The sequence below is a fragment of the Lissotriton helveticus genome, chromosome 5_1, assembly GCF_964261635.1.
Source record: "Lissotriton helveticus chromosome 5_1, aLisHel1.1, whole genome shotgun sequence".
NCBI lineage: Eukaryota > Metazoa > Chordata > Amphibia > Caudata > Salamandridae > Lissotriton > Lissotriton helveticus.
In genome coordinates, this window is record NC_136065.1 from 1,811,296,123 (window position 1) to 1,811,310,104 (window position 13,982).

The 13,982-nt window shown below is 44.9% G+C and overlaps 1 protein-coding gene across 2 annotated transcripts in view; it reads right to left on the bottom strand.

Moving 5' to 3' along the window:
• Positions 1–1,162: 1,162 nt before the first annotated feature.
• Positions 1,163–13,982, bottom strand: part of DBF4B (DBF4B-CDC7 kinase regulatory subunit) — a 335,585-nt gene continuing 322,765 nt past the window's right edge. For both annotated transcript variants that reach the window (XM_078645154.1, XM_078645155.1), the window contains exons 12-13: positions 12,880–13,004; positions 1,163–10,214 (exon numbers count right to left, since the gene is read on the bottom strand). In XM_078645154.1, coding sequence (XP_078501280.1) covers positions 8,618–10,214; positions 12,880–13,004 — 1,722 coding nt within the window. In that variant the 3' untranslated portion in view covers positions 1,163–8,617. The remainder of the gene's footprint in view (positions 10,215–12,879; positions 13,005–13,982) is intronic.

A 13,982-nucleotide genomic window follows, 5' to 3' on the forward strand; every position in this document is an offset into this window, starting at 1 on the left:
TTGTCACCTGGGTAGCCCATTGCAGTCTTACAGGTCCCCGGGATGGTCGGCCGCCACAGGTACCACACTGATTATTGGCCCTCCGCGGTGTCCTGCGGACCTCAGGCTGGATCTTATGCAGTCAAGGGTCACCGTCATCTCTGGTGCAACGCAGCAGCATCGGTACTAGTCGGAGGGGGCCTCTCCTCACCTAAGCGTCCACGTAGTTCCTTTCAGCCGCAAGCTGCCATCCCGAGCGCTGCAGCACCATTAGGTCTTCAGAGCCGCGAATGGGAATGGCGTGGAGATTTCACGCCTCAGGAGCCCATCGATCAGCAGGGTCTATGGTGCATTCCTCTCAGGTGAGACACCTCCCATCAGGCTTACGGGGCTAACCTTCAGAAGGTAAGTCACCCTGCTGCCATTTTGGCTCGGCACGGGCCGCTCCTCGAGGTGTCGTGGCAGACTTACAACCCCCAAGGTGCCCGTCCGGTCTCAGGGCTGTTGCAGGGGAGGCACCTCAAGGCTGGATGCGCCCCATTAGACTCTAATTCACTGGAGGAGAGTCAGGATGATGACAGATTACAGAGGGGTCCGGAGCACTTTTAGAATGTGACCGCCATCTTTGCTTGCCAAGTCACAGACCTGCAAATCCTCCTTTAAAGTTACTAATGCATAGATTTTCTTAATTGCACTTTGATTTAGCCTTCATTGTTCTCACCATCTAGGGAGGATCAGAGTAAATTCAGGTATTAGGCAACATCGGACAGCTTCAGCACTTGCCATACGACAAATCTCAAAAGAAGACAAGTGGGACACTTTTGGCCTTTGAGCATACTTGAAGATAGTTTCCAGAGTCCCGCAGTTCTGTTTTTTATCTGTCCCAAACAGTAAATGAGGAAAGGTGAGGACATCAATATAGAAAAGGGATCAAGTTACCTTTCTGGTGATTCCAATAATCCTACTATCTCCTAATACCCAACCAATGACCACTCCATCAGCATAATGTTTCTTGCTGTGGATGGTGCACGCTTGAGACTTTATCCATAGACCTACTAGGGATCCCGGTCTCAACTCAAATGTGGATAAGGCATGAATAGCTATCAGCTTTTTTAATGTAGGAACAAGAGTTAAAGGGCAGCAGGGCCAGGCGGACTAATAGGAAACATGGCTGAGGCATAACACGTTTTAAGAGCACTTTATTATAACACTTCATTTAATATTAACATTTGAGCTTTTAATATCAAAAAGTCTTCACAGTTTATAAAATCTATATTTGAAACGTTGACAATATATACATTAAAATAAACTACACAATAAAAATTGGGCAGAAGACTGACACAATGACAATAAAACTGCTCGGACACAACGAACCCCCCCAATTCCTCAGTTGTCGGCTCTTGCTCCAACTGTACAGCAACCAGCCTAGTAAACCGAGTTAGTAAGAAGCGCCCTTTGCAGATAAGAAAGCCCTGTCTTTTAAGGCACCTTTGTTAGGCATTTGAAACGGAGATATGGAGTAACTTATTCTGCAAAAAATACATCTTTTTTGGCGTGGAGGGAGGCAGGGGAACAGAGATAACTAAATCAGATGTGGAGTGAGATGGATGGGGATTCAAGGAAAGGAAACTATAGGAGGAAGGTTTGATGTGCATTCACTTTAAATACAATCTATTAAAAATTCCCCTTAGGAAAGCATTTTCCACAGTGCACTGCTGTCGTGTTTAGAGTGCAGCTCCCCTCGCAAGGCATCTCGACTCTGAAACTGGCATGAGTACGGGACCACGTTCAAAACGGAGTGTCTTTCTAGCGTCGGCCTGCAAATAACGATGCTGTACCCTATACATATTACAACCAGGAAACAGAACATGTAAGCATTTAAAAATATATACTTCCTGAAGCCTTTCATGGGCTCTTAACTTTCGGGGAAAATGGCTCGATTGTGCAAAAGCCACTGATCTTACCAGTATGTTTAAGGACTGGGAAGATGCTTTCAAATCAAGGCGCACCCCTGCATTTTGAAAGAACTCAAAAAGGGTCATATTCACCTCAGAGTTGCACTCTCCAAATTACACAAAGGCACCTCATCATTTTGACAACCCTGTTATACAGCATAAAATACCTTGTGAAAAAAGCTGAGCTACCACATTCACTACTAGACAAAGTGAGTTAAAGCTTCAGGTCAGGAACATGAAACGTCATACTCGAAAGAAATCCTGAGGCAGGTTTTGTCAGCTGCCCAAGTGACAGACGTTTGTTCACAAAGCATCAGACTACTATTAAGGAACTGCAGCCATTGAAAGACTAATGGTCTCAAAAACGTTGCGCAGCGATGGCAGGGCCTATCACAGGCTAATCTTAACAGTGACACTTTCGAAAGACCTGAGAAGTCATGCAGGCTGCCCATTCATCTACAGATGCTGGTATCAGATTGGACAGGAAAAGTCACACGTGTTGATTAGCGGGTGACAAATGTAGTACTTGCAGACTGTTGATGGTTTGCCAAGCCCTACCTCAAACAGCACCTTCAAGTGTGTAGCTGACTGTGGTAAAAAAGCGGTAATGCAGGCTAACTGTGAAGATACAAATTACTAAAAAAAGTGTAACCGCTGATTCAACCAAACAAGATGAGATTTCTGCATATGAACATTTTCTAAAAAAAGACGAAGCGAACATTCAAAAGCCTTTAAAAGCCATACAAAAAAAACGAAATCATGGTGGATGCCAATGGCCAAGCCGCTCTGCCTGAAATCCATGTGCACGAAGCTAGGAAAAACAAACAAATTATAGCAAAAAAAATCAATGGCGCTAGTGCATTAGCAGGTTAATGTTACAGCTCAGGGGGCCTTTGGGACAGGATAAGTGCTGCAGACAATCATATTAACCGGAAGACTTTTGTGATGGGAACCAGAAAGCTCTTGGCCCTTCCATTTGAGAGCACCTCGTCTGCCTCTGCACTATATTATGCCAATCTTAATGTATCAGTCAGTGATGAAAGGCCCATCTTCTTGCGAAGATGGAGAGGAAAATAAAAAAGTTATGAACCCTCCCCAACCACAAACCATTAGAGTCCATTATAATCCTGCTGAAATGTTAGACCTGGACAAATCAGTGATAATGGCTTCAGAAAAAGAGCCAGCAGTCTCCCTTCCCTACCCACAAACTTCCTATACAAAAGTCCTAGGAAAGAACGCAAGAGAAATCGTGCTTTGCTCTTTGTAATTTCTTAGGAAGGGACGCAGATTGTTCCCAAACGCTAACTTAAAGTGCCTCTAGCCGAACGGAAGACCACAATGCATACGTCCTCATCAAATGTATGGGTTATTTGGGTAGGCAAAAGCATTCAAAGCACCGGTTCCTTATGGATGTTTGAGTTCCCCATGTTGTAGTAAAAGCACTGCCAGTGATTACGGGTTGAGTGGGAGAGCAGCGAAGACTAGATGGACTGGAGGTAGCTAACGGGCATCCCTAAAGCCACACAGAGGTGCACAGCGCCCCTAAACTAACGTCACAATGTTTCCACTTCCTGTGCTAAGAGCCATTGCTGGAGTCCCAAAGAGATGGAGTGAGTAGAGACCTTGACCACTGGAGTGTGCTGGCTGGAAGCTTTCACTCCAGAGAGCACATGCGGAGGCTTTTGACGCTTCTTGAGATATTCTAGGGAGTGGCCCTCTGAGCAAAAAGTGGCCACAAGACCGAGGACACCACAAAGTAGTGTGAAAGAGGAAGGTAGGGCTCCAAGGTTAAATGTAAACAAGTGGTCAACAAGAAGCATCCAGGTCACATTACTTAACATCTGCATTAGCAGGGTCAGGAGAATGTAATGCTGGTCAGACTAGAGGCTTTTCTGTAAGGCAGCAGCTCTATACATTTGAAAACATAATTTTGGTAATTAAGATATTTCAAAGGCATGCTGCAGCAAAACCAGTCCAGGGGGCAGTTGTCGAGAGGCATCACACACTACAAGTGCCCCTAAATTGTACACTGCTTGCTCATGCACAACAATAGCTTTGGGAACTCTAATGCTAGGTAGTACCGGGTGCATGATGCATCGCCTCTGCTCAACGTGTTCTCAATATGATCAGCATTCTTCCGTGCTTCAATGTATAAAGGAGAGGAAACGCCTCAACTCGAAGACGACAGTACGTTTCTATTTCAGTAAATATACTCCGGATTCTTGAATTGGGTCGGTGCTGTGCATTTCTGAGCGCTTGGAGTTATGCCCACCTCAATGAGCACGGGGCCTCTCGCAGCAGCTACCACAGACCTGTCGCACAGATAACAGGGGATCAGACCATTGGTACAGACAGACCGCTCGCTTCGTAAGCGAGGACCCACCGGAAAAATACTCTCGAAAAGCTGCGCCTTTTCTTGTACCTCTAGTGTGAAGGACTTTCCTAGCAGGGCAGCCCTCTTGGCTGCCCTGTAGCCAAAGTGGAAGCTGCACATCACTGCACAGCTGCCTTCTGCTTGGAGGTGTGGAGTTTCAGTAGAACACCACCTGCCTACCTGCCACCCTCCCCCATCTCCCCTTTATATACGATCCAGATACATATACGGACGAGTGGAGAGAAGCGCTATTACACCGCTTTTAAATTATTCAGCGCTCTATGATAGACGATATTGACTGCGAGCTATTTTTATCAACGAGATGAGTTTGCATTACTGCAATTCTTTTCATCCAATATTTTCTTCATTTACTACACGACCTCCGACCCACCGTCAAGTACAATAGCTGGAAAGGAACTGCACATCCAGACGCAGCAGGGTCAAGGTAAGAACCCCAAGGACACCTGTTTTATATAAGCACATCCAAAACCCAGTAGGCAACAGCGGCCCGACTATTTCATCTGGTCTCAACAGCTCACTTTTTTCCATGACTCCAACGAGGTGAGACCTTAAAGGGCCAGCAAGTTCAATTAAACAAGGAAGGTCAAAAAAGGACAGTTCGCACTTTTCGGTATTCTTAGCAGCGCACGTTCATGGACTATTTCACTGCAGGAACTAAGTTTACGCAGAGACGAAAAACATATGTTTTACTCTTTATAGGCTGCATTTGAAAGGTTCTGGTTAAAACACCAGACTTCTTTACATCACTTATATTTAAACTTTAAAAACAGAACGAGTTTATAGAAAGAAAAACACGTGAAGTTAAAATAAATCCATTATTAAAGAGAATACACTATTGTACACTGGTCCCTCTGCATTCAATAGGCTATATTAGTTGCAGTCCATATATCATTGGTCAAGCCATTCCCCTAGCACGGGCCCCAAGAGGGTGGCAGGCGGCAGTCAACAGTCCGACCACTTTGCAACTTTGACACTTCTTGTGACCCAGGCGGATGGGCTGGGAGCTGCGGCCTGCTTCCAGGACCACACAAATGAGGACTCTTAGGCTAGGACCATATTGCAGGAATGCAACAACATTTCTACGAAGACCAAACAATTGCTACAGAAGTATGCCTCAGGTTTTGGGTGCACGCGTCTTTAGGCGTTTACCAATCTAAGATGTACAGTATGCTGCAAGGTCATTATTTATGGTACAAGATTTATAATGTAAAACATGAGTATTGTGCTTTAAGGAAGACTATAAAAGTAAAGGTAAGCACCTGGGATGCTCATTCGGAATGGGCAGATTTGCAGAATGTTCAAACACAACATGCAACGAGAGCATGGGGTACACACGACCTCCCACCCCTCGAGTCCAGGACATTCCTTCAGCAGCCATATGTAATTCAACGCAGTCCGTTCACCACAGCTGACCAGTCAGGACTTTAAGCGTCTTCTGTGCTACTACGATGAAGTGAGAATAACGGAAAGTACTGACGTTACTATGCGAGGAGTATTTCTTCTCACTCCTATGACTGCCTCCCATCAAAGCCAAAAGTAAAGACCTATGTGGATGGAGACTGCACAGGCCAGGATGCACTCGGATGTATATGTTTAGCAGTGCTGGCAGTCAGAGGACCTGCCCCCTACATTCTTGCTAAAGGTAAGACGTGTACTGTACAGGGCTACCTAGGAGGTCTCAGATGTAAGACAATCCGGAATTTCCCACCCACAGGATCATGGGTGTAATGTTCAGAAAGTACACACAGGAACAAAGAATACATAGAAGAGGAATACTACAATGGGCATGACCCTTTTAATGCTCGCCTGCAAGGATCGTTGTCCATTACCTGCCCCCAATTACATAATGATTCAGAGGGGGCATCTAAAGCATCACAAGGACTGGGATGTAAAAGTTTTGTAACTGACAGGTTAAGGAGGTCAATGAAGGTTAGACAAAGTTCAGTCATCTGGACATGTGACACCTTAAACCAGTCTATTGTGTCAATATCTGACTGCAGGGGCATAGGCGCTTTAATGCGGCCACACCCTCTCCCTCCAAAAAACAGACAGATTGTCACCACAAAATTCAAGGCTGCATGAGGAGTGCATCAACAGGTGAGGGCACACCACCTGGGTATAAAAATGGAGATGCCCGGGCACATTTCACCAATTCTTCACTCCACAGAAATGATCAGTTTGATCAAGGGCCACAGGAACATACAGTAACAGTCTGCATAGAACGCAAAGGTCAATAGTGCCTTGAAGATGACAAAATAAAAAATATAACCCAGCTGTCAGTACGATGCACCTGCCCAGTCCAAGTGGGCCACAGTGAGCAAGGAAAACAAATACAACAAGTTCCATCAGTGACAATAGAATAGTGTTAACAATGTCAACGGTTTTCAGAGGGAGGAAGCAGGAAAACAAACCGATTATTCTTTCACACTTCAAACAGATAAAACAACAATTTCTGAAGGAGCTGTTTTGAATGAATGAGTGTGCAAGTTACCTTCACCCTATGAAAGCCACACACCACCACTTTTATCAGAAACTGCCGTTGACCTACTCAGCCTTGCAAGATTGCTTTCCTGCAAATCCATGTGAAAATTGTATTTGCCGTAAGAAAGGTTATACACATCTTTGTGTTCAACGTTCACTGGAGTTTAAAGTACTAATTTTAAAGGGTTTTTAGACGAGCAATAAAGTACTTTGACTGTGCAGGTCCTTGACTACTGCTTCCGGTCCACTGTGAATGCCTTTTCATAATAATGTAAAGTAACAGGTTCAATAGGCAAACTCTGGAACAATGATGGAGTACAATGGAAGAACGTGGACAGGTGATCTGTATTTTACTTTTTCTTCCTCTATTTAGTTGACCTCAAGTCCCACCTAAGGTATATCCATTTACTACAATATTTGTCTTGTGTTCAGTTCTTTTAACTCAGAGCACACCCTTGCAGGCGGGTGCAGTCACTCACTGCACCCAGTTGCAAAGGGATCTCTGATCGCTCCTCAAAGTGCAGGCGGGTTTCCGCCTGTGCTGTGAAACACAGAGAGAGGAGCTTGAATGAGCTGCCCCCAGGCCTCACAAGTTTGCGCTGTCCTAGGGGTAGCGCATTCTTTCTTAAAAGGGCGAACTTTCCCTGTTTGTACACTTATTTAAAGGTTCGCCATGGCACAAACCGGAAAAGTGTGCCTTGTGTCCCAGGTAGACACACGTTTAGATAATTTGGTGATGTACAGCAACCAGTCGGCTCCGTTCTCCAAACATTTTACCTGACAAAGCCCATTCCGCAAGTTAGTTGTGCTAAAGCTTTCTGAAGACCGGCACAAAATGGGCCGGCAGCCTAAATAGTTTACAAAAAATCACCTGCTGCAGTCAATTTGCTCTGGCTGTTATACTATTGTCCAGTCGAACGCCCCACTCGCCCATTAAATCATGAGCATAGACCTTTCCTAATACGTGGGAAGCAGCACCGACAGACATCAAGAAAAAAAATGAAGTCCAGAGTATCGACGGTCAGGCGAGAAAAATCAGACACTGGAACTGTCATTGGTATCTTCATCCGGTCCCACACGTCCTTATTGGATTGTTAATTTACACCTGATAATACTCTTCACATCAGGTAAATAGTTACCAAAAACGAAATAATTAAACTACTAAATGCTGGAATGCAAACTACATTTGAAAACATACGAAACTTCAGAAAGAGACTGACGGGCATTTTGTTGCTTCAGTGAGACAACACAGGATTTCGTTTACAGGTGCAAAGATGCATTTCCATTTTGCTTATTGTACGCGAGATATTGATCTGCGGGCTTATCACAGAGCTCAAGAGCAGACAATTCAATGTTTGCCTACAAATCAATATGGCAAGTGCAGCAAGCATTTATACGTACATATTTTCTTGACTAATCTTAGGTGGTTGAAAGCGTAATTGGTGATTACTCTTGGTATGGCAATAGGGGCAATGGTTGAAATGGATAATACAGGCCTGTTGTACAGTTTGCACCTGGGCGAATGCAGGTCAAAATCTGAGCCACTGTGTGGCAGTCTGTCCCATAGTATACTAATCAACAACTAAATACACTAGTTACCCACCCAGTATTTAAAAAGTAAAATTCTTTGGTTTTATCGCAATGAATCCGCATCTCCACTCCTTCCTGGTAGCACCCATATTGCTGTAGGTTCAATTCTCGCCCTTTACAAGGTCACTAACTAAAAAGCAGGAGTAAGAACTCTTTGGCAGCCTTGGAGGCACCAGAGAAATCTGAGGGACTACTAACTCTGCAGAATTATTAGTGTTCAACTGGTCAAGCCATTGAGGCACGCCTCAAACAAATTAAAGGGAATACCATTTGCTTCTGCCCAACAGCTGGCATTAACACGCTCTTCCTTGTGTACCCAGTCCAGTTCAGACTTTGGCTTTAAGATTGAGCAGAGGTGAGATTCATAGCCAGTGTCTTGCATGCTGACAGAAGTCCGCCGCAGATCCTCCACATCCAGTGTGTGCTCTTTCATGGCATGAAGACTGCCCAATCGAGAAATCAGCTGAACATCCCAGTCTGATAAAGAGGAAACACTCTCTACTGAGGTCACACCAGTTCCATTCTTAACACCAGATGCTAAAACATGCTCGGGGGCGATGCACAATGCATCAGCAGCACCTACAGTACAAACGCGCTTGGGTGAGGCCTGCAGACTGACACCGCATCCACTAGGAAGGGAATGCAAAGGGCCTGCAGGCGATGCACACTGCACTCGCTCCATTTGCTGCACTTCTTGAAGCACCGATCGTCCTTTACCGTAATTTTTGCAGCACAAGGACAGTTCATTCAAGGCTGGGCTGTCAATACCACATGAAAATCCCAGGTCCTTCACCAGTGTGGTCTGACTCTGGGGAGTCGCAGTGTTCAGGTCCCACTCATCTCTACCCCCAGTCAATCCTGAGGGCATTGTCTGATCAAGATCCGTTCTGGGGGAAAAGCACTCCCATAGACCTAAAAGTTGCTCATAGTGTTGAAGGTCCTTCGGCAGCGTGGGATGCGCCAATGCAGAAAGTGGTTGCGCAAGGTTGCAGGGCATTCTAGGAAATAACTCCAACTGCCCCACAACTGAAGCCTGCATGCTACCTGCCACATTTCTTTTAGAGCAGCTTAGGGTATGTACAGGTTTCTGCTCATCACGTTGGTAAGGAGCACTAAGCGGGCCAGACAAACAACCACCAGGCTCGATTTGCCGACGTTTTAGTGCTTGGGGACTCAGATGGCCAGATCGCTTACGTTTCTTGACTGAGGAGGTAGTTTCATTCAATTCAGAGTCAGATCGCATCAGGCCTTTACTCCCAAGATGCAGCTTAGCAACATTTATTTCAAGTACCGCAGAGGGTGTGTCATGGCAAAATTCCATCTGTTCACCAACTGAAGCAGGCAGTCTACTGACTGCAGTAGACTCCCTATCAACGCATCCTCCAAAATGATGATTTAGTGAGGATACTGTATTATTTGTCAGTGTGCAGCAAATAGTTTCTTCCCGAATGCCTCCGGTTTGTTCAGTCACAGCATGCTGTACTCCAACTTCTAACAGGGCCCGGAATGACAATTCATTTCTCCTCCTTGATGTCTCCACCGGACAGTTCACCTGATGCAGATGAAGGCTAGAAGGGTCGACTATGTGGCAGTTCTCCTTTCCAGCACCTGGGGAAGACCTATCTGCCAACTCATCTGGCCTTTCCACACCAGTCATGTTCAAGTTTAAGCAGTCACTAAGAAATTCCAGACATCCATTGATTGTAGTTGAGTCTTTTATGATGCCAAGGCCAGTCGTAGATAGTTTCACTTCTTCTGAAAGGGAGACCATGTTCTCAGGGAATCCAGCACCCACGTCATCTGCAGTCAACATTCTAAACAATAAGAAAAAAGTCATCAGATGGTGCTCGTCAAAGGGTACATGCTGTTAAAATTCAATTCAAGAAAAATTAGGAACTCTGCAACAGCTTTTCAAACTTCTTCCACAGTAAAATAGAGATGATCTACTGCAACTTCGAACAACAATCAAGAGTCCAAAGATCTCATCGCTAACTTGACTACCACCAACGGAGACAAACACCTGATTTATGGAAACACTCACTGAAAAAGACACCACAGCGATCCTGAAAACAGTACTCTAAGGGCCCCCCCACATTTGCAACATAGGAAGACCACCAGGACTACCAATCAGCAATATGCTCTCCCACATCAACACCTCCATCAATTCTGCCACCTTCCCAAAAGAGTGGAAACATGCAGCAGTGAACACCCTCCTAAAAAAAAAAAAAACGATTGGCTGACCCCCAGTGAGTTAAGCAACTTCAGCCTCTTCTGTATTCCCAACCCACAGCCAAAGTAATGAGACCATCAACAAACAACTTGCCAACCACCTTGATCTGCATGGCCTACTGAACCACACCCAATTGGGATTCTGAAGCAACCACAGCACAGAAACGGCTCTCATCGTCGCCACAGAGTACATCCGCACCACACTGGACCACAGAAATCGTAGCCCCTCATCCTACTCAACCTCTCCCCTGCCTACAAAACAGCCTCCCACCACACCCTTCTCAGAAGGATGCACGACATAGGCAGTCAACGACCGACCCTCAACTGGATAAGCTCCCTCACACAGCGAATCAGACCACCCTACACATCTGAATCCAAGAATCTGATCTGTGGAGTCCCCAAGGGCTCATCGCTTAGCCCAACCCTGTTCAACATCTACATGGTACCGCTCGCTAATATCAGATTACAAGGCATCTCCATCATTTCCTCAACCAATGACAGCCAACTCATTCCTTCTCTGACCAATAAGTCCACCACCACCAGAACTAACTTCTCCAACCGCATGATCAATGTAGCAGACTGGATGAGATCTAACTGCCTGAAACTCCACTTCGACAAGACGGAAGTGCTGATCTTCGGGAACAATAACTCATTGGGACCTGGGGGCCATCAGAGATCGAACCCACACCAACTGACCATGTCAGAAACTTGGGAATCATTCTGGATGACAAGAAGAGCATGGGAGCACAAGTAAACACAGCCAGCTCCTCCTGCTTCCATATGCGCTACAAGATTTTCAAATGGCTAACCCTGAACACTAGATGCACTATCACGCAATCCCCCATCACACAACACACCCTACGCCGGGATGTCCAAACAACTCCATGACTCTCTAGACCATTGCAGCAGGACTCATTCTTAACCTCCCATGACCCCACCCACACCTCAGCACTCCACTGCTCCCCATCCACAAATGGACTCAATTCAAACGCCTCACGCACGCATACAAGGTATCGCACATCAGACCAACATACCTTAACAAACAACTCCACTTTCACCAACCCACCGGACACCTATGCTTAGCCTCACTCACCCCCACCCACAAAGACAGAACAGGAGGTCAAGCATTCTCCTAAATCGCATCCAAGGATCGGAACCACCTCCCTCCACATACCAGGGCATTTTGAATAGAAAGTAAGTGTGAGTAAATAAAATAATAAAAATATATATTAGACAATACACACACACACACCAATGAACAACGTGCGCTGCAGAAGGAATGGTTCCCCCGAAAGCGCTACACGTTCAAAAGGAAAGGGTGCGCAGTAAGTACCATCTAATGGGAAGGTAAGTTTGCTTAGGAAGGATTTTGCATTGGGAAGAGATGGTTCCTTTGGAAGCACGGCCCATCAGGCAAAGACTACTGCACAAGGACAGCTGCCACAAAGCAAGAATGTTCTTCACACAAAATGCCCAAGAATGACTGCTCTGGACAAATGCTGATTGGGAAGTGGTGACCAAAAAGATAAATTCATAGGTGAGGGTACCCAGGAAGAAATGTTTTTGTGAAACTTGGAACACATTTTTAAATTGAACTGTTGCAAAATACACTGTCTATAAAAAAATAAGGCAGGAGGCATCTTTTTGCTGGCCACCAAAACACAATCTCCAGCCTCAATCACCAACACCAATGATCAAAATGTAATATCTCAACATCTACTGGTAACAAGGAACACCTAAGGGCAGTTCCCCTTCCCATTCAGCTGCCACTCTCCCTCATCCATCTTTTCAATAATTTGAGATGGTCATCCAATCAAATTATTTGAAACTTAACCAGTAGCGCAGGCACTAAATAATTTATCAATCATCTTAGACCCAAAAGCAAAAAAACGCTGCAGTGCAGAAGGGAGAGGAGAAATCCAGCTAAACTGGTTACCTTAAATACATTTTGCTTCACAATACAGAAACATAATCAGTTAATGTTGCCTTTATAAAACAGGCATATGCACTTTTTTAAACCACACGTTGGCAAATATTTGGCATACAAATGAAGATCCTGTGATGGAAAAGCACTTCTAATCATGCAACGTATAAGATGTCATGCCCCCAGCAATTTCATTTCTATTCACATGCAAAGTAGTAAAGACTGCTATTGAAGTACAGCTTCACAAAAATTGCAGTCCGACAAGATAGATGCACACAGAAAGGCGAGCTCAGAATCAGATTGCTAAGAGGGAGGAGTGGACTTACCTAGAATCTGGACAGACTGGTGGACGTTCTATGAAGTCGTTGGGGAACTGAGAAATGACATGATCAACAAGAGCATAATGTGATGCATCCAATGCAAAGCGATTGTGCTGCTCACTGTAGAGATGCTGAAAATTAAAGGAAGAGTTCAGGAGAGGAACACACGGAGGAAGCAAAGACTAAAATATTGCCCCCTGCTCTTGGAGGGTGGATAATTATTTGAATGTCTCACGGAAAAAGAGCTAGAAGAATGCAGGGCATGTCGGTTGGGTAGGGAGTAGATAAAGAAATCTGCCTAGACGGGAAGAAAGATGTACTCCTACAATAGATCTGCTACACATAGCCTAGCCAATTACACATTCCTACTGATACCACACAAAACCATTGGCAAATCCAAGGTCTTTTAGACATGTACAGCAGCGTGGCTGCTGTTCAACATGGCTAAAATTTAGTGGGAGCGGTGTAACGTGGTGCGGCGTGTTGTAAAGTGGAATGGAGTGAGTGAGTGTAAAGATGATTGGCGTGGAGTGGATGGGCGTAGGGTGTGCAGAATAACGTGGCCTAGAGGGAAGTGGAAGAGTGGAGTGGCTTAAAGTAGTACAGTTGTGGGTGTATGTTGGAAACAAATTCAACATCAAGGCAAAAGGTAAGAGGCATAAAGATAAATGGCAATCAAAATTGGTGGGCAGCCTCATAAAGGTATAAATGTGTTGCGACTGGCATTTGTACATAACCAATTAGTCCAAGCCACATAAAATGTAATTCTATTTTAGTTGCGCGAGTAAGCCACAAGATGTAGGCGTAGATGAAGAATGTTCAACAATAGGTTTCAAAACAGAACGAATGGAGAAAGTAATACAAGTGGAGACAGAGGAAGTGCCAGAAACAGCCGAAGTGTGTGGTGATAAGCAATATAAAAAAATAAAAAACAAAAATATATAAAAAGTGCAGCAATTAAAAAATAGTAACTGAATAACACAAAGAGCAGCAGACCAACACTACTTAGGATAAATCAATTTGTGCTTGCACTGTGCTCCAAAGAAAGGGAAGTGCTGCATGTCCCATGCTGGCCAATTAAGAGGCAGCATAGAGTGATAATGATGCCT